This window comes from Typopeltis vanoorti, chromosome 24, assembly GCF_054136105.1.
Source record: "Typopeltis vanoorti isolate ZY-2024b chromosome 24, IOZ_Tvanoo_1.0, whole genome shotgun sequence".
NCBI lineage: Eukaryota > Metazoa > Arthropoda > Arachnida > Uropygi > Thelyphonidae > Typopeltis > Typopeltis vanoorti.
Window position 1 is genome coordinate 41,910,300 of NC_143572.1, and position 26,474 is coordinate 41,936,773.

General features: G+C 35.3%; 1 protein-coding gene across 2 annotated transcripts in view; it reads left to right on the forward strand.

The window, feature by feature from the left end:
* The window catches only part of LOC150093130 (ankyrin repeat and IBR domain-containing protein 1-like), a 424,458-nt gene that overhangs the window by 218,628 nt on the left and 179,356 nt on the right, over positions 1–26,474 (forward strand). For both annotated transcript variants that reach the window (XM_090413306.1, XM_090413307.1), the window contains exon 13: positions 16,171–16,301. In XM_090413306.1, coding sequence (XP_090269432.1) covers positions 16,171–16,301 — 131 coding nt within the window. The remainder of the gene's footprint in view (positions 1–16,170; positions 16,302–26,474) is intronic.

Consider the following 26,474-nt stretch of genomic DNA (forward strand, 5'->3'; position numbering starts at 1 on the left):
AACTAGAGGCTATTCTTAGGAGGATGGGAGTGTTGGAGCTGGATTTTTTGCTTGGAGAGTGGTGAATAAGTGGAATAGGTTGTCTGAGTTTGTTGTGGGTGCCATGATTGTGAATGAGTTCAAGGCAAAGTATGATAGATACTGCACAAATGTTGGATAATGCTTGGCATAATGTCAGCGCCTCCCTTCAATGAGCATAATGACTCCATGGAGTTGTGCATATAATAATAAGCCATATGTGCTCTTGGAAATATAAGCAAGTTTCGCATTAACAATTATGGCATTAGTATACTCATCATTCACTATAGCAGACAACGTCATGGTGAACTCACTTGCTCCAACCAACTACTGAAAAGTTCTATCCAAAAGGAGATCAGTGCTCGTCTAAAAGAAATTCACTTTACTTTTTCATATACAAACTTCCTTTGGTCCCTGAGCGTTTACTGTTTCAGAATTGACATTCTAGCAGAGTAATAATGAAGATGGAGTATGAAATATCTTGAGAAAATTATATAAATGAAATGGATATTAAATCCAACATAATTTCAGAGCTGAATACAGAAACTGTAAAAGTTTCATATTGAAACTATAAAAGTTTCATATTGAAAATTGACCAGAGAGCTTGCGGGAATACACTTGCCGCCATACTACAAATTGTCCTAGCCGAACCTAATGGGAAGCATGCACACTGAAGTGCCCATATATTCGCCTCATTGGTCCATTTTGATAAGGTTTCACTGGTCTGACAGCTGTTTCAAACTCATTGGTTTTCGTCAAAGATCAGGCAGAAAGCTAAGAAAGCAAAAACTCTCAGTACTGAGGAACTCGAAGCGTCGGAGAGGTGTATTTTTTTCAAGTTGGTTGGAAAAAATTAATTAATAATAACTAGTTGGAAAAATGTAATTAACGGGCATAATGACCAAATGGTTTTAGTTATTATCTTGAGAAAATGGTTAACAGAAAAGAAGAAAGGTAGGAAAAGCAGGACTGGCTTGTTTCAAAGCAGGATGCTTCTTTGGAGATCAGTTTATTAATTGTAGTTAGGAGGTTGGTGACTAATGATGTTATATAACTGTACATTTAATGAGATGACTTAGTCATCTCATTAAATTGACCTAGTCATCTCATTGATTTGAGAACATCAGTACATAGTAATTGTTGTTATTATCTGCACCTCCTTCCTGGAGGCAAGACTCATCACAAGTGTTCCACTATAATTTGCCACAATGCCAGCATACTGCACATTAAATTCATTCACACTCCATGCACTCATCTCTTTTCTTGGACACACATTTCATTCTTACCATGATTGATACCACAAAACTCATTCCTTGCTTGTCATGCTTTTATACAACTTTTAATGATGTCCACTGCTTTGTCTCCTTCCCTCTTAAAAATGTTTCCCTGTTAATGTAGTAAGCTCCCCTGATATCACATCTTTCACTCTTATTATCAGACTCTTCCCTTCCATTGGTTTGAATCCCTTCAGGAAAGGATGACCCTTGCCCTCAAGGTAAGTTAGTTAGTCTTATATAGAAATAGCAGGCTTTACCTCCTGAAAACTTGTTTTTTACAACGACAAAAGACACACTGGTTGGAAAAATGTAATTAACAGGTATAAGAACCAAATGGTTTTAGTTATTATCAATTTCCTGATATACAGGATTCTCTGACAGTGCTAGACGATTATACTTACATTTCTAGTAATCTCATATTAGTAATTTTCTTCCAAATTAGTGTATTACTTATTAGCACTCCAATATTGTCAGATTTTATATTTGTCTTCTAGGGCAAGGGTCCCCAAACTTTTTTTTCCGTGGCCCGGTTACTTTAATACTTCATCTTTGTGACCCACTAAACTTTTTATGGCCAATAGGTAAAATAAAATGGATTTGAATGTTCATAGAGTTTTCATTTATTTTATTATAATAAAGAAGCATTTACTCTTACAAAAATATAAAGAAATTAAACAAAAGCCAAGTAATTTATTAATGAGAAGTATGATGCTGTTGTTTGTTAACTAGAAACTTCAGATTTGGAGGAAAAGATGGTAACTTTATTCTTAAATCCAGTTTGACTTCTAATCGGTTTCTATATTTATTTTTTAGAAAAACCAGTGTTGAAAAGCCTGTTTCACACTTATAGGTTGTGACAAAAGGCATTAGAAATTTTATCACTTTTTCTGCTAAAACTGGGTACTCTTGATGACAAGACAGCCAAAAATCCATCAGTGGTATTGTGTTGAAGATGTCTTTGATAACAGCTGAAATCTCATCCGTATTATACTCTTTTTGTAATTCTGTTAGCTTTGTAAAAGATTTATAATTCCCTGCTTCCACATGACGGGACCCACAAATTGAGTTTTTTTGTTGCAGCTGCCACTTTCTCTTGCACTTTAAATACAGTTACATTCTTGCACATAAATACAGTTAAATATGTTACTACTTTGTAATGTCAGATGTAAATTATTCAGAAAATCAAATATGTCACAAAGGTAGGCAACCTTGATTAACCAATTGACATCATGAAAATTGTCTTTGAATTCAAATATTACATCCCTAGCCATTGGGGGATGTTGGTCTAAGAACATTAAAACTTCATCCTTCATTTCAATAAGTCTTCTTAAAACATTCCCTCTTGACAGCCATCGCACCTCGCAGTGTAAAAAGAAGATGTTCATGTTCACTCCCCATTTCTTTGCACAATGCAGAGAATATTCTTGAATTCAATGGATGACATTTTGTAAAGTTTATAAATTGTACACACTCTTGCATAGTTGCATTTAAAAGCAATGGCATTCTTTTGATGGCCAATGCTTCTCTGTGAATGCTACAATGCACCCATACACAGTCTGGTGCTATGACTTTGATCTTTGGAAAAAGTCCAGCATGTGCGCCTGCCATTGCGTGAGCTCTATCGCTACTCAGTCCCACACATTTTTTCCATTCAGTGCCCTTTTCATTGATGTAATTTGCAATCAAATTAAAAATTTCTTCAGCTGTTGTTCTTGTTGTCAGAGGTTTACAAAAAAGAAATTCTGTGCGAGTTGTATTATCACAATCGTATCTCACAAAACACATTAAATTGGCATTGTCCAATATGTCTGTACTTTCATCGACTTGCAAGGAAAATAAATTGCACACTTTTAAGTGATCTATGACAGTTTCTTCGATATTATCTGCCATCTCCATGATTCTACGCTTTACTGTGTTATTTGATAGTGTCAGCATGTTTACTTGGCTCTCCTGTTTTTTATCACATATTCGAGATCGTAACATTTTCATTGCTGGAACTATTAATTTCTCGGCAACTGTGTGAGGATAACCAGTTTCGGCAATTAATTTTGATATTTCATAAGAAGCCATTACAAGGTTCTCAGAATGAACTCCCTGAGGAAAATTCGAAGACATAGTCATCTTGGTAGCTATTAGTTTTCTCTTTTTATTTATAAAGAAATCTATTGGCTTATTACTGTAGTTTGAATGATTCATTTCCAAATGTCGCTTCAACTTTGAAGGTGTCATGGACTCGTTTGAAAGTACCGCACAACAGATAACAACAGAATGTCATCAGCACCCTTGATGAATCCGAATTGTATGTAATCCTCAGAATACTGTCGGGTCTAGTACATCTTGTTCTTTTTTGTAAGAGTAGTAGACAACACATTGTGCGGCCATTTGTTAATGCTGTTCTCAGAACTTGTGCCTGGCTGTACATCACTCAATTGTTCATTGGTGCTAATCGAAGAGTTGTAACCAGCACAGTTTGTTTCTTGTTTTATTACCCATTTATCTGTTAAATAGATAATGGTAAGCGAGATGAAGAAAGAATGAAATAAATTATTTAGAAACAATTATAATAATTACGGTTGTTCAACCGAACCCACCAGGCAAGGTACACATAATCAGTAAATAAAAAAATATGCTCTCTCTCAATGCTTAACTCAAACTGAACAAGCAGAGTGAGTATGTGGCGGGCAAGTAAAACAAACGCCAGACCACCAAACGATTCAGCCGGTGGCACGGTTGCCATCGCGCAGCCTCGCCATTAGTTGAGCTATTTTACCGCGAACAAAGAGACTGTGAAATGGCAACGCAGATTCGTACGGAGCACGTTTTTCGTCTCTATCAATTAAATTATTTATTCATTAGTCCCAATTAAATGCTATTTACTTGTATTTTAGAGTTTCGTGATAAAAAGAAAACCCAAAAACGAAACACCTACGTAGAGTAATTATTTGGACAATAGATCAAGTGTTAACTAATAAATATTTATTAGTTTCACCAAACTTTTGCTGTTGGCATCTTCAGGGTACAAGCACTGGTTAAAAAACATTACACAAATATGAATAACTGTAAAATTCTAACAATTATAGTTGCAAACTGAAATAGCATTGAACACGAGTGATACACGTATTGCGTGTACATGATTAACTAGTTGTTGCTAAGGAACATTCTGTAGGTTGCATTGAAGTTCATTTCCTGTGTGTTGAGAGATCTAATTGGGATTTTCCATATCTCTGGGAGCATTAAACCTTGGTTCCTGTTAAGGTTATCAACAGAGCGAGCGACTGTAGCTGCTTCTTTAAACATTCGGGAGTGGTAGTATTCTTCTATGTAAGGGGAACAGCTTTTATCTCACTGAATGACATTGTTAGTTGTAGAAAAATGAGATGACAGGCCTGATATGTCTTGTCTGTTGTTTTTGACGTAACCAGTGTGCTCCTTCTCTAATTTTGAGGCTTCTTGATGTCTGTCCGATGTAACTTGAACCACATGAGCATGGGATATTTTAAACTCCAGCATATTTATAGAAAGGATGGTTATCTTTTGGAGATCTTAGTAGTTTGAATTGTTTCTATAGATTTGAATGTCACTCTTATTTTGTGTGGTTTGAGGAGATTAGCGAGCTTGTTGGAGATGCCACTCACATACGAAATCGCAATAGTTTTGATATATTGAGTATCCTCTTGCTCTCTTTATGGTGGTTCAGTGAAAAGGATTTTGTTGACGAGTCTTCGTGGGTAGCCGTTCAAGTACAGATTATTAGATATCAATGTTAACTCGTCTTGAAGGTCCTTGTTATCTGTTGTGATGCAGACAGCTCTTTTCTTTAACATGTGTACTACACTAAGTTTGTGAGAAAAATGGTGAGAGGAGCTGAAATGTAGATAGCGACCTGTATTCGTAGGTTTCCTGTAAACTGATAGGTTTATATGGTCATTAATTTGCTTCTTAATTAAGATATCTAAGAACGGCAGTTATTTGTCCCTTTCAAGTTAACCAGGATAGCCGTTCTTAGATATCTTAATTAGCTGTTTCTGTAACTTTACTTTTCACCAAACTTGAGCTGTTTCACCTAACAGCTAAAGTTTGATGAAACTAGTAGGTTTAATAAATATTTATTAGTTAACACTTGATCTATTGTCCAAATAATTACTTTAGTTAGATGATCAAGAAAATAAACATTCATTAAGAAACACCTAGGTTTTCCAGAGTTCTTTTAGGTGACCCGGCATTTAGTTTTCGTGACCTGGTGCCGGGTCGTGATCCACCATTTGGGAAACGCTGTTCTAGGGCATTTCTGACTACATTAGTTCATCTGTATTTTTGTCTCCTTCTGAGTCTTTTTCCTGCTATTTTTGCATCAAACACCTGTTTGGCTAACCTGCCATGCTTATCCATTCTTGAATGTTAACTATGTCTGATTCCTTCTTAATGTCTACATTTTTTTAATATGATTCTGCCATTGTTATCATCTGTTCACTTCCCTAATTTTTCTCAAAACTCTCATATTCAGTCTTTGATAAGAGTGCAGTTGAAAAGTTTTCTGTGTTCCTGCCTATTTTCATAATTTGATCATTTTACTGTTAGTTTCATGCCAAATTTGTTACAGCTGTTATTCAATTTAGTTAAAGAATCCTGGAGACTTGCACTGGATTTATTTAGGAATACGATATCATCTGCATAAAGTAAAGAGCTTGTACATACTTAATATGTCCAAACTAGATACAGATATATGATACAGATAATGCACTGTATCATTAAGGGAATTCATAACTTGGTTGCTCTTATGCACAGATTCTCACCATTCTTCCCATCGCAATCCAGTTCCTCCCTAACTGTATATCATAGGTCTCATGCCAATAAATATTGTCTCCAGACTTCTGATACAAATGCATCAGATGTAAGCCATCTCTCTTATGTAAATCCATTCTTCCTTGGAATTGGGTCCACACATCCTAAAGCTTGTGACCATTCTTTCGACACAGCTTATAGATCAAATTGTTTGCTATCATAGGTCTCCTTTCTTATCCTCTCTCTCATACTGTTTTTATCACAATTCAAATCATTTACTCTTACTAGACTACCATCACTTCTCTGTTTTTCAGTTACATTTGTTAAATTTTTGATTTTAGCACTAGAAAACTTGAATTAGTAACATAGTCATCAATTGTATGTTTTATAACTGAATCTCCATCTCTTTAAATGGAACAAATCTGTCTATTCTCAAATTCACTATTTACTTTAGCATTCTGTTTTGTAGCTGTTCTTGTGCATTTTTGGTGCCATGATATTGCAGTATCTCAAAAATATGTCATTAAACAAACCAGATACAATAAAAATATGAAAATCAACAGTCATACTATAAAACACAAATTTTTCTAAAATAAATAAAGAAAGAAAACAGATAAAAAATCACAAACTGACTTCTCACAAAATAACTTCCAGCATTTGATCATTAATGCTGAAATATGGAGGTATAAAAGTTTTATACTGCTGTACTGTGTAATTCAGTAAACATGATCATAAGGTCAAATTCTAGATGATTGGAGTAGAACTTTTATAGTTCCCATCTGTGAGAAGAGAAATAAAATTAATGTAGGAATTGCAGAGGAATTCTGTACTCTTCTACTTAAAGCAACAAATATACTTGAAAGAAGGCCAAGAACTAAAAATGTAGACAGTTTTACTATGCTGTATAGTGGAGTGGACCAGCATGTCAGACCTTCTGGTGATGTGGCAATTTTAATTGATAATAAATGGAAAAATAGAATACGAAAGTGCAATTTTGTAAATGATCAAATTATAACAGTTAAATTAAAAACAAATAGAGGCTACTTAAATATCATAGGAGTATATGCCCCTGAAGAAGGCTGGAAAAAGGATTCTGAACAATTTTATGAGGAACTACAAAAAAAATTAAATAAATATAATAAAAATGACTATATGTATATTAATAGCAGGAGATCATAATGCCAGAGTTGGAAATAATTCAATCCCAAATGTCTTAGGAAAATATGGGAAAATTTGCATAAATAACAATGGTCAAGAACTATTAGATTTCTGTACTTTCAGTAATTTTAAACTAACCAATACTGTTTTTTTTTTCCAAAAAAAGGAATATAAATAAATATACTTGGGACAAGATCTATAATTGATTATATCATTACTAATCAGAACTAGCTCCACATGTGAGAGATGACCATGTTTACAGAGGAAGTGAAATATTTTTCAGATCATTATTTAGTAGTCTCTAAAATAGAAATACTAGCAAAATGGAGAAAGGAAGTAAATAAGAAAAAACAAGAAATAGAACAAGTATGCAAAGTATATCTATTACAAGAAGAAAGCATTAGAATGCTGTATCAATCACAATTAACAGATTTCCTAAAATAAGCCCAAATCAGTGAAGATAAAGAAGAATGGAAAACTTTAATAAAGATAATTCATAAAACATCCTCTGAAGTCTTTGGAAAGAAAAATAAAATGTTAAAAAGTGGAACACACACACATTGGACACAGAAAATGAGATTGACCACTAGAGGGCCGTAAGGTGTGTAGTATTGGAAAAATGCTCTAGAAAAGATAAATGCTATTTTGGGTAATAATTGGCAATACTTCCTGAATTTTAGTGTTGTACTATTTATTTTTGATATCGAAGTGGGTGCATGATTACTGTGTAATTTATTAGTTGAAATTGCCTTCTTTAAATAGAACACAATGGAAATATAAGCTGATGATTGACAAGCTTAAGAGACAGCTTGGAGCTATAGCATGGAATGAGGAGTTGAGTGGTAAGGAAATAAATGCTGCTTGGGAACTGACAAAGAAATACATAACGGCATCAATGTATGAATGTATTCCAAAGGCCAAAAGGCTCAATAAGGTAGATGTAAAATGGATGAATGCAGGACTTAAGAGTGAATCTGGAATAAGAAGGTACTTTGGAGACAGTAGGATGAATAATGGTAATAATCAGTTACATGAAGAGTTGTTAAAGAATACTGCACTTTTGTCTTCTTTACCAACTCTTCATGTTTTAGAGGACATAGGAGAGGATGGCTTAACTGTGAGTGAGCAGGAGGTATTTGAGGAAATAAATAGTTTATGTCAATAAGGCAATAGGATTTGATGAAATATCACCACATGTCTTAAGGGAATGTTCCAGGGAATTGGCAGTATATTTGGAGTTGTGGTGAAGGCACTGGAGAGATTGGTTAGAAGTTGAATACAGAAAGGCATTGATAACAGCAGTATTCTATGTGGTTATCACCATGGGTTTGTTAAAGAGACATCATGTTTTACGAACTTATTTATGTACTATAACAAGGTGACAAATATCCTAGACAGGGGAGATGCATATACAGTGGTGTACTTGGATTTTACAAAAGCTTTTGATATACTGCCTCACGACAAGCTGTTATATAAATCGAAACAGATGGGATTGGATAACAGACTTCTGAGTTGGATCAGTGAATGGCTGTCAGATAGGTATCAGAAAGTTGTGTAATGGGAAGCAGTATCCCAAAAGAGGAAGGTCACTAGTGGTGTACTGCATTGGTTAATTTTGAGATCACTGTTATTCAATTTTTATGTTAATGATATTGGGGTCGGTTTAACTAGCGATATGCAGCTGTTTTCAGATTATGCAAAACTGGGGAGAGCAATGCAGAGTCAAGCAAATGTTATGGTCTCACAGGAGGACTTGAGTAGGTTGCATGAATGGGTGAGTAAGTGGAACTGTCAGTTGAATGTTCCAAAGTGTAAGGTTTTGAGATTTGATAAGCAATGATGGAATGCATAGTATACGCTTGGTGAGGAAACTTAGAAGAAGTAGAGGAGATGAATTAAAATGAGAGATCATCTGGGAGTGGTAGTATACAAAGACCTACATTTCAGAGACCACATTGCACAATTTGTGAAGCCATCACATTGGATAATGGCAATGATGCAGAGGACCCTGACATGCAGAAATAAGGAAGTTATGATGCCATTGTATAAGGCCTTGATCAGGCTTCATATGGATTATTGTGCACAGATTTGGTTGCTGGATTTTCATGATAATGAGGATATGTTGGAAAGGCTCCAGAGAAGATTCACAAAGGTGGTTAATGGTCTTTGGAATGTGGAGTACGAGGACAAATTAAGAGAATATAAGTTGCAAAGCCTTGTGAATAGGAGGAAGAGTTGGATATGATTGAGACATATAATCTAGTGATGGGTTGTTATCAGGTAGACATGAAAGAGAATTTCATAAAATGGGAGTGGGGTGGGTAGAACAAGGGGCCATTGCTGGATACTGTATTATTATTATTATTACGGGCGACTCCAGGGAGTCCTTAGACTCATCGAAGGAGGCTCTAAACATCATGTCCACACAACTATTTGACATTCTCACAGTATCCTTGCCTTGAACTCATTCACTCTCATAGCACCCACAACAGACTCTGGCAGCTTATTCCACTCATTTACCACTCTAAAAGTAAAGAACCCAGCTCTAACACCCTTGCTAACCACACTCTTGCCCAGCTTCCATAGATGTCCCATAGTTCTCCCACCACCAGTCCTGATCTCAAAAATATCCTCTAAATTAATCCTATAGAAACCCTTTAGCAATTTAAATGTCTCAATCATATCTCCCCTTTTCCGCCTACCAACTAATTTCTGCAACCCCAAATCTTCAACCTGTTCTCATAAGGTTCATTCCTTAGACCTGCTATCATCTTGGCCACTCACCTCTGGATCCTCTCCACCTCCTCCCCATCAAGAAGAAACCTAGGACCAAATCTGGGCACAGTAGTCAAGATGAGGTCTTATCAAGGCTCGGTACAGAGCCTTGTCTCTGCTCATCAAAGTATTTTTCAACAATCAAGTGAGTTGATGAGCTGATTTAGCCACTTTTGCAATGTGCCCCCTAAACTTCATCTCCCTATCCACCAACACTCCCAAGTCCCTGGCCTCATCAATCTCCTGGAGTACAGTTCCACCAATGTGGTATACTGCTGCTAATCTTTTCACCCCAAAATGCATAACCTTACATTTTGTCACATTAAATTGACATCCATTCTCCTTAGCCCAGAACTCCAGTCTATCCAGGTCTTCCTGCAAGATTTTGACATCTTCTGCATTCACTATTGCCCTAACCTAACTTTGCATCATCAGCGAACAAATGAACTGTTCCTCTTAGATCCTTCCCTATATCGTTAATGAACAAATCAAAGAGCAGCGGTCCAAGAACAGAAGCCTGCGGCACACCACTAGTCACAGGCCATCTTTTGGACTCTACTCCAGAATAAATTACTCTCTGATATCTCTCCATCAACCACCCAACTATCCATCTCACCAACCATATATCCATTCCCATATAGTTTACGGATTAGAATTCCATGTGGTATCCTGTCAAATGCCTTAGCCAGGTCCAGCAGTATCACTGTAAACCCGTTACCCTTATCCAGTGCAGCCGTCACTGTGTTATAAAACTTGAGCAAGTTACTGAGGCATGATCTACCCTTCACAAAGCCATGCTGTCCTTACAGTTTCTCATTTTTATCAATCCATTCCTGTATTTTTCCCTTGACTACTTTCTCCAAGACCTTGACAACGACTCCTGATATGCTGATCGGTCAGTAATTTGCAACAGTAGTCTTGGATCCTCCTTTATGCAGTGGAACTATTTTCCCCTCTTTCCACACCTTCCGGACTAAACCAGACCCGAGACTCAGATTAAACAACATGGTCAAGGGCACTGATAATTCTTTAGCCACTTCGCGTAAGACCCATGCCGGTATACCATCCAATCCCACAGATGTATTCACATTAAGGTTCTGTAATAGACTATTCACCTCCACTTCATTCATCACAATTCCTCTATAAACTAATGGTTCCTTCATTTTTTTCAATGTCACCACTTGGATGATATACTCTTGCAAAGTGCTCGCTCAGTAATTCCACTATATATCGACTGATTTAGTGACCTCCTTACCATCATCAATCCTTAAAATCATTCTGCCGTGTACAGTTTTTTTTTTTTGCTTGCAGCTTATTGAAAGAACTGTTTAGGATTCTCTTTAGCTTGCATAGCTAGTTTCCTTTCATAATCCGCTTTTGCTTTTTTTACCACACTCGTTACTCTTCTGGCTTGCGCTTTATACCGTTCGTGTGCCTGCAGGTCACCTTTCAATTTAAATTCCCTCCACAGTTGTTTCTTTTTTTGCAGCTCAAGCTTAATGGTGTTATTCATCCATTTAACCTCTACTTGTTTTACTATTCGAACTCTAGGTATACAATCAGCCATAACTTCCTGTAAATGCTCCTTGACCACTTCCCATGCTCTATCGACATCCAGCCCTTGCAGTTTTACATGCCATGGCACTGATCCAATCAGCGCCATGGCATGATTTCTTACACTCAACAAATGATGTTGAGTGTAAGAATGTATATAATGCCAATAACCTGTGGCCAGGAAGAGCCAATCAAGGCCAAAAATTCTTCCTTCTTGTTCCTAATACTCCTGGCATTAGTATACATGAAATGCAGAGGTCCCTTTGTCCCACCCCTATCTTGATTCGTTATTCTAACTATCTCATTTCGATTTCTTGTCCTTAGTACTGGCTCAGGTACATTATATACATTCTTACACTCAACAATCTCACTGATGTCTGCATATCCACTCCCACCCACCTCCTTGGTAGTTCTAGTTTCCCTGGTTCTGCACATCCATTTTCACATCATTCAGCAACACTTTTACCAGTATAAAGAGGGTTTGAGCAGAGGAGTGAGGAGAAGGTTCTTTGCATGGAGAATGCTTGGTGAGTGGAATGCACGAGCTGAATGTGTTGTGAATGTAGACATTGAATCATTTTAAGCCAGTGTACACACAATGCACATCCACAGTTGGATGTGCATTGTGTGCAATAGTGTGTACCTCCCACAACTAGAGTCTGACTCTAGAAATCAGGTGTTAATAATAATCGTAATAATAAAAGAAAAATAAATGGCATACAAATTACTCCAAAAAAAAAAAAAAGTGTGCAAACTAAACAGAAGAAATATAGCTAAAAAACCATAGTACAGAAAGCTCACTAAGATGCTTTTGACAGATTTATTAATAAAATAGAAGAAAGCATACATGGATGGCAAGATATAGCCTAAAAAAAATTAAGGAAATTAAACAACAAAGAAACAGACAAGAGAAACAATGGATAGAATATTATAAGAATTTATAATATGATCCAAATTTAAACATAGAAAGTAGTAATGAAGAAATCAGGACTGATATAGAATCGATAAAATTGGAAGAACTAAAAGAAGCAATAAAGTTATCAAAAAATAGAAAATCAACCAAATTAGATGGCATAAATATAAATACAGAGTTTTGGAAATATGGTGGAGAATATTTACATCGCAGATTCTTAAAATTAATAAATAACTGTTGGAGGAAATGTGAGGTTCCATCAGATTGGTTAAAAGCTAAGGTTATATCTATATTTAAGAAAGGATACAGAGATGATTGTGGAAATTACTGAGGAATAAGTTTATTAAACACAGGTTACAAAATTTACAGTAAAATCCTGAATAAACGACTTAGAAATATTGCAAACAATCTACTCTCAGAAGAACAAAATGGTTTCAGACATGGAACATCATGTATAGACAATATTTATGTTAAAACAAATTATTGAAAAAAGATGAGAATTTAATTTAGAGACTCACATGACCTTTATAGATTATGAGAAAGCTTTTGATAAAATACACAAAGAAAACTATGGAATATAAGGAAGAAACAAGAATATCCATTACATTTGGTACAACATTTATACAAAAATACAGTTAGGTAATAAATTAATAGAAGGGATTGAAATAAATCATGGCATTAGACAGGGATGTAGCTTATCTCCAACTCTATTCAATATTGAGGAAATTATTAAAATATGGAGAACAACAATAAAACAATTATCAAAAGAACACGTAAGACCACAGTAATAACTTTTAATTAATAAAGGTACAGATATTTCATACTAAAACTAATAGTACATCTTCAGTGTCACATAAACAGTTATAGGAACGGAATACAAGTAACATACATTCGGTGGATCACCTATTAAAATACAATTGTTGCGCATACTAGGAAATGATAGAAAATAATAATTAATCTTTAAGATAATTGGTTTTTATTGATTACATAAAATAAAATAAGTCTCCCAGATCTTTGAGAGATAGAATCATTTCGATTTAAATTCGGTCGGTATAAAATAGCTTCACAACTTTCTTTAAAAAGGCATTCATATTTGAACCTGCATCTATGGAGGGGAATAGCTTTATCTCACTGGATATTATGAGTAGTGTTAATACTGTGTTGTGCTAGACCAGACTTTGAGGTTTGTTGTATTCAATATAATATTGATGTTTCTTAATTCTTTTTTCAAGCACATCAACAAGCACACACTGCCCGTTTACTACCGTTCAAACCCTAAAGCTTGGATGACTCAAGCACTGTTCGAAGACTGGTTCATGAACTGCTTTATTCTCCAGGCTCGTGAATATTGTGCAGAGAGAGGTATCCCTTTCAAGATTTTATTGATTATGGACAATGCCCCTGGCCATCCTCCTCATCTGGACGACCTTCAACATGATGTTTGATTGGTTTTTATGCCACCTAACACAGCCGCTCTCATTCAACCTATGGATCAGGGTGCTATTTCATTATTCAAGGCTCACTACCTCAGAACAACATTTGCGCAAGCCATTGAAGCAATAGATTCTGATGCTAATTTATCTTTGCGAGCCTTTTGGAAGCAGTACAACATTCTTCAGTGTATCAAGAATATTTCACCCGCATGGGAATGTGTAACAAAGAATTGTATGTCGGGAATTTGGAAAAAGTGTCTAAAATGTTATGCGAATACATTTGAAGGATTTGAAAAAGGAGAGGAACTGGAAGTGATTACAGAAAAAAATAGTTAAACTTGCAAAAAATCTGAAATTAGAATGTGAAATAGAAGACGTAGAGGAGTTGCTAAATTGTGAAATAAAAGAACTTTCGGATGGAGAGTTGATTGAATTGGAAGCACAGAGAGTGTCAGAAGAAAAAGCGAGAGAGGAAGAAGAGAAAGAAGAAGAGGAGCCAGAAAAGAAATTCACTGGAAAGAGTTTATCAGATTCTTTTTCACACCTGAATAAAGCTCTCACCAGTTTCGAAGCAATGGACCCTAATGTCGAACGATTCACAAAGGTTGAACGTTTCATTCAAGATGCTGTGCGTTGTTATCATGAGATATAAGAAACAAACTGTTCAAATGAAGCTCAGCATGTTCCACATCAAGAGAACATCTCCTACCTCAACCCAAGAACATTACCCTGATGATCCACAACCCAGCACAAGCAAAGATTAAAAATTGATTTTGTAAATTTCATTTGAATTAATTTTTACATTAATTTTAGATTGTATTTTTTGTGTTTACAGTACAGTATGTACAGTATTATTTTTCACATTATGTACAATATACATAATTATAAATTTAAAAGATTATAAAAATAAATTATAAAGATGATAGAAAGATTAAAGAATACTGTTAATAAATATATGGGCGACATATGACCAGATCGACTTACGACCTGTTAGCCAGAACGGAAGTCTGTCGAAAGTCTACGACCAAGTGTATTTGGATTGAGTGTTCTATTTATCAGGCCTATAATCTGAAAAATGTTGAAGTTTTTAATGTTATGTCTTTTTCTCCTTCATATGATATTTCACATCCAAGATAACTGAAAGTATTTGTTCTGTTATTTTATTATTAATACATAGTGAATTGTGTATTATAATGTACCTTAAAAATTAAATATGCACCCATTCATTGATGTAGGAGCAGCTTCCTATTCATGATGTAATTTTTGAAAATGAACCATGCCTCTTACTGCCATTATTTTAAGGTTAAAATTCCACTCAAAGGTGAACAAACAGTTTTTCAGAGGAAAATGAAAAAATTACAGCCAGATATAGATGTTGAAAGATTGTTTTCTTTCAACATCTATATCTTGGTTATACTATAAATTAAAGATGCCAACAAATGTATTCTTGGTTTCATCCTTTATCCAAGTGTAAACAAACAAAGTTTGCACATGAAGTAACTACACAACTGAGCTATTTGTATACAGGGGGCTAATGACTTCAGTTGCCTTAGTATCCCATAATGCAATGCACACATCATTACAGACATGTATAACACTATGCATTGTAGGATGCCACTACCCAAATCGGTTTTGATCTTTATGTATAAATATGTTAATTTAAATATGTTATGACTAAATATGTTTTTTTTTAAGCTAGAGAAAATTAGTTTAATAGCATTTATTTAGACACTATTTAAACGCAATTGCATAAGAAATAAATGGGGACGCAGTATTTGATTTATAGATTTTCAGTTGTGAAATAACGTATTTCACAGCATCAACTGATTACATAAATCAAGGCATTGGGAATGCATTTAAAAATGGTATGTGTTTCAGCACATAGCATCATCAAAATATATTCGAGAAACTTAGGGCTTCTACAGTTCTCCCTGATTTTTTTAATGAACTAGTTTATTTTCTGTGTGGTCGACTAAAATTAAGGCAACAAAGAATTCTCTTTTGATAACTAACATACTGCCTAGTTATTACTTTCCTTGAGCCATCATACTTTTTTTTAAATTTTAAAATGAAAGTTCAGTCTTTTTATATCATACTGTAAATTTATCTTTTATTTAGCTTTTATTGATATCTTTTGGACAAGGAATGTACAAACTGTGTCACCAGATAGAAATTGTTTAAAATATGCTAAAAATCATTTTGGTACAACTATTTTGATTTTTATTCATTTTAGTTTGATTAATTTTGTTTTCTTGCATAGTGAAAAACACATGCTCTAAAACTGAAGATGCTGCTAATTGTTTATGGCTCGTTACTAATTCCAAACCCTGTCCAAACTGTAAATCCCCAATTCAAAAAAATGAAGGATGCAATCACATGAAATGTTCCAAGGTAAGGGGGAAGAAGAAATGAGGCTATATGTAAACTATTTTGTTATTTCTTAGTATTTTCACTAAAATATTGGTCTATTTTTATTAATGTTTTTTTTTCTTAGTACAAGTTTAATCCAATTATTTATACTGTATTCTGTAGAAGTTTAATCCAAGTGCACTTTTGCAAGTTTAATCCAGTAGTTATGGTGCAGGTGTGTAACTCCCCCCCCCCCCCCGATATTTTCCACTTCTCATTCTTTCATACACATTTGCACTTAACTACTCATCCTTTCATTCTTGATCCAAAGTAACAAATTTTCTTTCATTCTTCCTCTTGAATTCAGCTAGTAGCTCTGTGGATTTTAATAAAATGTTGAAATGTTTTAAAATAAAATCATTTAAATGTATTATTATTATTCTGGAATTATACTTTTATGTATTTCTTTCTAATTCTATTACTAGTGAGTTTAATACAATAAGTATACAATAAACATGCTATTAAATTCACTCACTAAAATGTTTAGTACTAATACAATGGATTGATGTATGGTTGAGGGAAAAATGTTAACGTTACTTGGTAAAACTTATTATTTTGATGTAGATTTTATATAATGTAGATTTTTTTTTTGTGTGATTTCTTTTAATGTAATGTTGCATGCTCTTCTGCATACTGACTGCCCCCCCCCTCCATTATTCTTTTCTTCTTTGCACTATCATCTGCTAAGGAGTCGGTTCAACAAGCACAATTGTGCATTCTGTCTTTATTATTTTGTTTATAATTAAACCAATGTTTTTATCCTTCTTTTTTAGCATACTTTAAATTCATTCGAATATTATGTTAGTGCTCAATTCATGTAAAATTAGGTCATCCAGTGCATTTATATCTGTGGTGATTTCAGTTGTCAGTTCCGCCTTCCCATGGTATGGCTTCTTTCCATAAATGGGGCTATAGCAAGGTGAGTATTGCTGCCTTATAAGCATATCTTTCTGTTTTTGGAAAAAATGACAAGCGGGATGATATATAAACATATATCATCCTGCTTCTAAGGGTTTCCTGATCAGCTGGTGAATAATTCTTTTGCCGCTCACTCTGCTGAATCATGCCTTGAGGATTTTAGATAGTATAGTATAGTAGCAGGCACTGTTAAGACAACACTTTGAGTCTGAACACTCCTTGTGTGGGCATTGTACACAGCCCTTCACCACTGCTAAGTTTTCTGCATTAACTTACCAGGAAAGATAATCAAACATGCTAGTGTCATTGCAGATGTAAAAAAAAATTTCCACAAAAATTATTGTAATTATTATTATAAATTATTATAACAAGGTGACAGATGCAGTTGACAAGGGGGAATGCATAAACGGTGGTATATTTAGATTTTGCTAAAGCCTTTGATTGATTGCCACATGACAGCTGGTTAATTAAATTGGGACAGATGGAGTTAGATAGTAGATTAGTGCATTGGATTGGAGAATTTTTTTCTTTCTTTTAAGATTACATGGTGGTCAGCATTCATAGTGAAGAATTTATGGAGACCTCCATAAATAGAATAATTACTTTACTTAACATTAGGAAAGTAACATTCGATGTTTCTACTTCTGTATTAAGGTCATCATCAGGAAAAGTACATACGTATAAGATACAAGCTACATGACACTGCACTATACAAAGGTAACATGAATCTAAATGCCTGTTAATCTTTTAACCTAGCCTGACCTCTTGTGGGGAAAAATAAATAAATAAATAAAATATAAAATAAAATAAATTAAGATAAATAAATGAAATTAAATTAAAAAAAATTAAAATACAAATAAATTGAAAATGTAACTACATTAAACATTTCGAAAGTCCTCTTGTATTGATATTTTCTTCTGGGCTTGTTCTGGTTGCTATAAGGGTTGTAGACGGGTTCTCCACATTCTTGGAATGATTAATTTGTCATTTTTGTTCAGGTTTGGATAATGAAAGATGTTGAAAGTTTATTTTTCACTTGGTCAGACTATAATAAATTTAGTTTAATCCTTTATCCAAGTGTGTGCAAACAAAGTTTGCGCCTGAAAGTATCTTCAGGACTGGGGTAAAGTGGTACAACACCAGGCAACTCCTTGCAAAGGTGGATCAAGCTACCAACACTGAGGAGACCTCAATAAAGGTCGAAACTAGTCTGGGTAGTGGCCCTTCTCTTAATGCATAACATTATACATATCTGCAAGGAGATATGTTTTGCATTATGGGAGATACTGAGTTAGGAGTGTTGGTAGCTTGCTCCACCTTTACAAGGAGTTGCCCGGTGTTGTACCACTTTACCCCAGTCCTGAAGATACTTTCAGGCGCAAACTTTGTTTGCACACACTTGGATAAAGGATTAAAACTAAATTTATTAAGGTTTGGATAATGTTTTAGCATTTGACAAGCTTTGACATAACTGCTCTTTTCACTAATGTCCCGATCAATGATTCTATTATTCTCTTACAGAACATTTCCTCCCGACATTACAGTTCTCTTTGCCCACGTACTCTGCTCCAGATGGCAAAATAATTTTTACCTACAAAAATAAGGCATGGCCATGGGTGGGCTTGTCACTCCCCCCCCAATAGCTAACTTTCACTTAGAAGACTTTGAGCAACAAGCTCTAGATTCAGCCAGCCTGAAGCCCAAAGTTTGGCTCTCAGATATGTTGATGATATTTTTGCCATTTGGCCTCATGGCTGCAAAACTTTAAATACATTTCTAAGCCACCTGAACCAACAACACAAACATTTCCAATTCACCATCAAAATCGAAAACAACACCTCTCTTCCTTTTTTTAGACACACTCGTCACGTCTTCCCTCAGGCTGTCTACTTCACTGTCTACTGCAAACCTACACATATGAGCTGATACATACACAAAAATTCATACCACCATCCAACACAAAAGCGAGCAGTTATAAGCACCCTCAGACACAGAGCCCTAACAATTTGCTGTAATGAACAAGCTCTGAACCAAGAATTTGAAATCATTAACCAAACATTTGTAAAAAAAAATGGCTACAATAAAAAAAAAAATTGTTCACAAAATCCTCCATAAAAATGCCACTAAAAACAAAAAATATTACAAGAATGCCATAGCCATATTTTATATGAGGTATTTCAGAAAACATTGCCAGAATACTACTTAAATACAACATTAAGACTACCTTCAAACCCCTGACAAAATTAAGAAATTTATTTAGCTCTTTCAAAGATCCTCTTTTATACCTAGCCCACCCAGGGGTTCATAAAATCCAGTGTACCTGTAAATCTCTGTTACATAGGGGGAAGCAGGATGCGCTATCCCAATCAGAAAAGACGAACACAAATGACACATTAAATACCTCCACTATGGTAAAACAGGCCTATCAGACCATGCATTCCAAATATGCCACAGAATTGATTGGAAAGGCACCAAGTCCCTACACTGCACCAAAACCTGGTTCAAGAGAAAATTCAAAGAAGCTTGTGAAATGCTAAAACATTATCCAAACCTGAACAAAAATGACAGATTAATCATTCCAAGAATGTGGATGCCCCATCTGCAACTGTTATAGCAACCAGAACAAGCCCGCAAGAAAATATCAATACAAGAGGAGTTTAGAAATGTTTAATGTATTTCCGTTTTTAATTTATTTATCTTTTAACTTTTTTTATTTTTATTTCATTTTATTTTTTATTTATTTATTTTTTTCCACAAGAGGTCAGGCTAGGTTAAGAGATTAATTAACAAGCATTTAGATTCATTTTAATTTTGTATAGTGCAGTGTCATGTATCTTATACGTATGTATTTTTCCTGATGATGACCTCAGTACAGAGATAGAAACATCGAATGTTATTTTCCTAATGTTAAGTAATTTTAAGCTTTTTAATCTCAATGTGTAAATAATATTGGGAAAGGCTTGAATAACAATATGCAGTTGTTTGCAGATAGTCCAAAGTTGGGGAGACCTATGAGGAGTAGAATGATGTTCTAGCTTTGCAAGAAGACTTGAATAGACTGAGTGAATGGGTAACTGAGTAGGCTATCAGTTCAATGTAGCAAAGTGTAAGGTTTTAAAATTTGGGAAGTGCAGATGGGTAGGAATATTTTAGAGGAGGTGGATGAGATAGGGATCTTGCAGTGTTGGTGGATAAAGATCTGAAATTTCATGGATATTTTGCTAAAATTGTGAGTACAGCACATGTCATTGTAGTGATGCAAAAAACACTGATAGTAGTAAGGATGCTATGATTCCATTGTATGTGGCTTTGATCAGACTGCATATGGATTTACTGTGCACATGTTTGGTCACCTGACTTTCAAAAGGTTGAAGAGATGTTGGAAAGGGTTCGAAGATGATTGACTAAGGTGGTTTCTGGTCTCTGGAATGTTGAGTATGAAGGCTGATTGAGTGAATGCAATTTGCAGTCATGGATAGAAGGGGGGGGTGAGAAACATGATTAAGACATAAAAGTTGGTAAAGGATTATTGCTGGAATATGGAAAAATACAACAAAAAAATTTACAAAATATATCCAAAAAAGCTACAATAACACTCAAATTTCATAGGCAAAGCAGATACTAGATCAAACATTATTTCAAAACTGAATGTTTGTAGAAACTATGAAAGTTTCTTAAGTTGACCTGAGAGCTTACAAGAATACAATCCTCTGCAACCCCGAGTTTCCTTAACTTGCATTACTTAAAAGATGTGAGCGCTGCCCAACCGTCCATATATTTGCCTTTTATTAGTGCATTTGATAAAGGTTTCACTGGTCTGACAGCAGTTTGGAATTGGTTAATTCTCTTCAGAGATCAGGCCTGTTTATGTGCAAGAGTCATTTCTCCCAAAACTCATGCAGTCCCTGAGACCGCCCAACAGTGACCTGAAGGATCATTTAACTCGGCGGTGGCTCTGCTCAGTGACAGACTCATCCCTACCACTGACAACTGCTCATATTCCAGGGAAAATTATCAACTGAGCCATCCCTGATACAGGCCACCATAATGGACCTAAATCCCAGATATTCAACAACTCCATCAAGGCAGAAACCTTAAGAGAGCAAAAACTCATGTTCAGTACTAAGGAAATCGAAATTTCAGAGAAATTAATTTTTTGTGAGTGAACTCTTGGTCATTGTGTAAAAGTAATTACTAAAGGAAGAGCCATAAGGCTTCATTTTAGCTATGTAAAATTACATAAGTAAAGTGGATACTAGATCCAACATTATTTCAAAGCTGAATGTTTGTAGAAACTGTGAAAGTTTCATAAGTTGACCAGAGAGCTTACGAGAATACAATCCTAGACATCCCCGAGTTGCCTTAGCTTGCACTGCTTAAAAGACATGAGCTCTTCACAAGCGTTCATATATTCGAAAAATACATTTTTCTGACATTTTGATTTCCTTAGTACTGAACCAGAGTTTTTGCTCTCTTCTTTGTTCTGCCTTGGGAGAAACTAGGGAAATACATCTGTCTCAGTGGATGCATTTCCCTGGAATATGAGCCATTCTGCTCAGTGGTAGGGTGAGCCTGTCACTGAGCAGAGCCACCACTGAGTTAAATGATCCTTCAGGTCATTCATTGTTGGGCAGTCTGAGGGACTGCATGAGTTTTTGGATAAATGACTCTTGCACATAAACAGGCCTGATCTCTGAAGAGAATCAACCCGTTCCAAACAGCTGTCAGGTCAGTAAAACCTTTATCAAATGCACTAATACTTCTTCTTTTCAGCCATTTTCTGTCCACTGCTGGACGAAGGCCTTCTCCAGTTCTTTCCACCTTTCTCTGTTCTTGGCAATGGTTGATCAATTTTTCCCAACAAAATTTGACAATTCGTCACTCCACTTTCTTTTCGGATGTCCTCGGCCTCGTTTCCCTAACGAACTGGATTCCTTTTGGAATCCAGTTCGTTAGTATGGTGGTCCATCGCTAACCTTCTCTTCTGGATAGATGTCTGGCCCATTTCCATTTTAGTCACTTATGGTAAAGAATGATGTCAGTGATGTGAGTCTGGCTTCTTATACAGGTGTTTTGCTTCTTATCTTTTAATGTGATGCCTAGCATCAACCTCTCCATTTTTCTTTGAGTTGTTAATTTATTTGTCAATGCTTTTGTTAACGACCGAGTTAATGTTGGATCTAGTATCCAGTTTGCCTATGAAATTTCAGTGTTATTTTGGCTTTCTTTCAATATATATATATATATATATATATATTTTTTTTTTTTTTTCCATATTCCAGTAATAATCCCTTACCAACTCTTGGGCAGTGCTCATGTCTTTTAAGTAATTCAAGCTAAGGCAACTTGAGGTTGCCGAGGATTGTATTCTCATAAGCTCTTAGGTCAGCTTACGAAACTTTCATAGTTTCTACAAACATTCGGGTTTGAAATAATGTTGGATCTAGTATCCACTTTGCCTATGTAATTTTTCATCGCTGAAATGAAGCTTTATGGCTCTTTCATTAGTAATTACTCAAAATTTCCATTAATAAAAACCACTTCTACATTTATTTCACCAAGATGCTGGGCATCTAATCTGCTATTCATAACTGTACCCCAATTGACATCTTCCCTGATGACGTTATCTTCAGCATATCCAAACCAAGCCTTCTGTAAAAAGGAAGGAACATGTACTTTTGTCAGATACGACATTTTTTGCCAGATTAACAAACTTGAAATCTCTGCTTTATGATCGAGATTTCCTTATCTCACTTTATAGCTTCCTTTGCTACTCTCCTAATTCAGACAATCATTTGGTATTCCCCCATGATAACATCATTGACTGCTTATCTCTAAAACCTAAACTGTGTGATTACCTTCTTAGAGATTTTAATGTTCAAAACACAAATTGGTTTCCCCTCCTCGCACTTCGCAGATAAAGCTAGAAGGGAAGCCAAATGATTTTATATGCATAAATATCGAACCTCCACATGAAAGGTTGTGAAACCTATAACATGTCAGTGCTGTGGAAGGGGGGGTGGGTAGCAAGAAGATAAGAAGAAAGGAGGAATCTTCATTAATGGTATTACAACACCAAACAAACTGAATTATAGAAAGACGTTTTATTATCATCATCATCAAATTCCTGACATGTACCCTCAAGGGGTGTACAGGATATGATAGTACTACATGAAAAATTTACATCATTACTAACTTCCTATCTACAATTTTCCTCTAAATCAATCTGTTACCTGTCAAGACTCCAACATTATCATATCTTATATTTCTATCATCTAAGGCACTTTTTACTGTATCATTCCACCTATGTCTTGATCTTCCTCTCCCATTCAGTTTAAGTGACCATATCACCTGAGATTAGCTCTGCTAACACATTCCTGGATGCTAGCAATGTCAAGTTCTTTCCTAATATCCTCATTTTTAATATGATATTGTCATTGATGCCATCTGTTCACACCCATAATCTTTCTCATGACTCATATCTGTGGTCTCTAGTCTTTGGCCATATACAGCTAATTTAGTGTTTTGAATAATTTCTCTCTTATTCCATATAAATTTATCCAAACTAGTTGACTTCCTACCATATAAGCTTTGTTGATTCTGTTGTCTATTTCCATATTTAATTTACCATCTTCACTAAAAATCATGCTCAAGTAACTGAAATGTTTTACTTGTTCTATAGTTCTCCATTCACAGTGCAGTCGATATTATTATGGAGTCAAAGACTCAAATGGGAATTCATTTTATTATACACACAGCTCGCCATACCTTGCTTTATAAACACACTCAAATTCTCTGCAGACACCACACTCTCAGACAAGGCATTCCAATCATTCATAACTCTCCATGAAAAAAACCTGTCTCCCCTACTCACACCCTCTTTATGCAGTTTCCAGGGATAACCTCGTTTTCCCCCGATCTCCCACGATTTTCTCTAGAACCTCTCCAGCATTGATCCTGTAACAACCCTTTAATAACTTGTAGGTCTCTATCATATCTTCCCTCTTCCTCCTGTCCACCAGACTCTGCAAATTACATCTTCTCAATCTTTCCTCATACTCAACATTCCTGAGGTCAGAAACTACCTTAGTCAATCGCCTTTGGACCCTTTCCAACATCTCTTTATCCTTCTGAAAACCAGGTGACCAAATCTGAGCACAATAGTCCATGTGTGACCTAATCAAAGCCTTATACAACGAACAAGAATCTCCCTACTTCTACAGTCAATGTCCTTCGCATCATTCTCAGAAGCCTTTGTGTTGTCTTCACAATTTTGGCTATGTGTCCCTTAATTTTTCAGATCCTTATCCACTATTTCTTCCACCTTCAACAATATATCCTCACCAAGCATAAATTCTGCATCCCATCTTTGTTTTCCAAATTTTAAAACCTTACATTTTGCAACATTGAACTCACATCTCCATTTCTGTGCCCAATCACTCAATTTATTCAAGTCTTCTTGTAAGGCCACAACATCTTCTCTACTCTTCATGGTTCGTCAACTTTGCATCATCTGCAAACAATATTTTCATTGCTTCTGTGTATTTTCATTATCTTTGTCTTGTTATTGCTGACCTTCATACCATGTCTATTACAACAGTTATTCAATTTAGTCAGGGAATCTTGCAGACTTGTAGAGGAATTTATTTAGCAGTATAACATCATCTGCATAAAGCAAAGAGCTGAGATTAACATCCCCAATTTTGATATCAGGTTTAATACCACTTTCCTTCATAATATGAACCTTATAGATAATGAATAACAGAGGGGATACTGTACATCCTTGTCTCACACCAGATTTAACATTAAACTATCTTCCTATGCTTCCTTCAATTCTAACTGCTGACTTGCAATTCAAATACATTACTTGTTGCTTGATATAATACCCCATTGACACCATACAACTGTAATGTTTTGAATAGCTTTTCTCTTGGCACCTTGTCATATGCCTTTTCCAGATCTACAAAACTTAAAATACAGATCTCTGTTATATTCCCATGATTTCACAACTATTTGTCTTAAAGTGAAAATCTGATCCTGACAGCCTCTATTTGGCCTGAATCCAGTTTGTTCTTCACCAAGCTTCCCTGCCACAGTCCTTCTCAACTGTTTCTCAAGTATACTTGTATAAATCTCACCAGGAATACTCAATAGGGAAATACCTCTGTAATTCTGAGAGGTATAAATTTAGTTTTATTTCACTTTCTTTATATATGGGTACTACGAGAGCTATACTTCAATTATCTGGAATTTGTCCCTCTGTCCAGACCTTCTGAAACTATGCAGTGCAGCCACTGTAAAACTTTTATACCTCCGTACTTGAGCATTTCTGGTCGAATATCATCTATTCCTGTTGCCTTTCCACATTTCAGACTTTTGATGGCTTTTTCTACTCCAAGTAATATGTATTCCTGATTGCATGCCTGATCAGTGTTTTTTACCACTGTGCTGTCATCACTGCTTGTTTCATTTAGCAGTTTTTCAAAGTAATTACTCCATACTTCAAGGATATCTTTTTCTCCCGTTTTCATGTCACCTTTATCATCTCTAACTCCTTTTACAGCACTCTTTCCTCAATTCCTAAGCTTCTTCAACAACCTCCAGAATATTTTGCCACCTTCTTGATATTTATTTTCTATATTCTTGCCAAAGTCTTCCCATGACTTTTATTTAGCTAGTTTTACATAGTGTTTAGCTTTCTTACATTTGTCTCTGTATTCTCTAAGAACACAAGCTGACTTATTTGCCAGGAACTTTTGATATGCCTTCTTCTTTTCCTTCACTGCCTCTTTAACTGGCTTATATCTGGATTTCAAATTAGCATCTTCAGAGCACAAAACTTCATGTTCCAATTTACATGTGACAATGAGTAATTAAAAAACAATTCAAATTGTAACAGACAAAAAAATCTAAAGTCCTCATTTGGCACCCTCTAATGATGTAAAAAAAAGAATTAATAATTGCAATTATGTAGGAGTTGATCTTGATATAAGTTTTCCAAATATTTGTCAAATTAATGCAGCTATACTTGTTCAGGTTAGGAGAATGCTTCATAGCCATTACTGACTCTAAAACTAATCTTTCTTTGATGACTTCTACATAGCACATTGCTTTTCTTCCATCTAATCCTGTGAAAGGGTGCAAAGCATGGTCTATTTGTCCAGACTTTCCATTATAATGGTAGCAAATGTATTTCTTATGTTCTCCAACACAGATATTAAGCAGTCTTCCCATCTG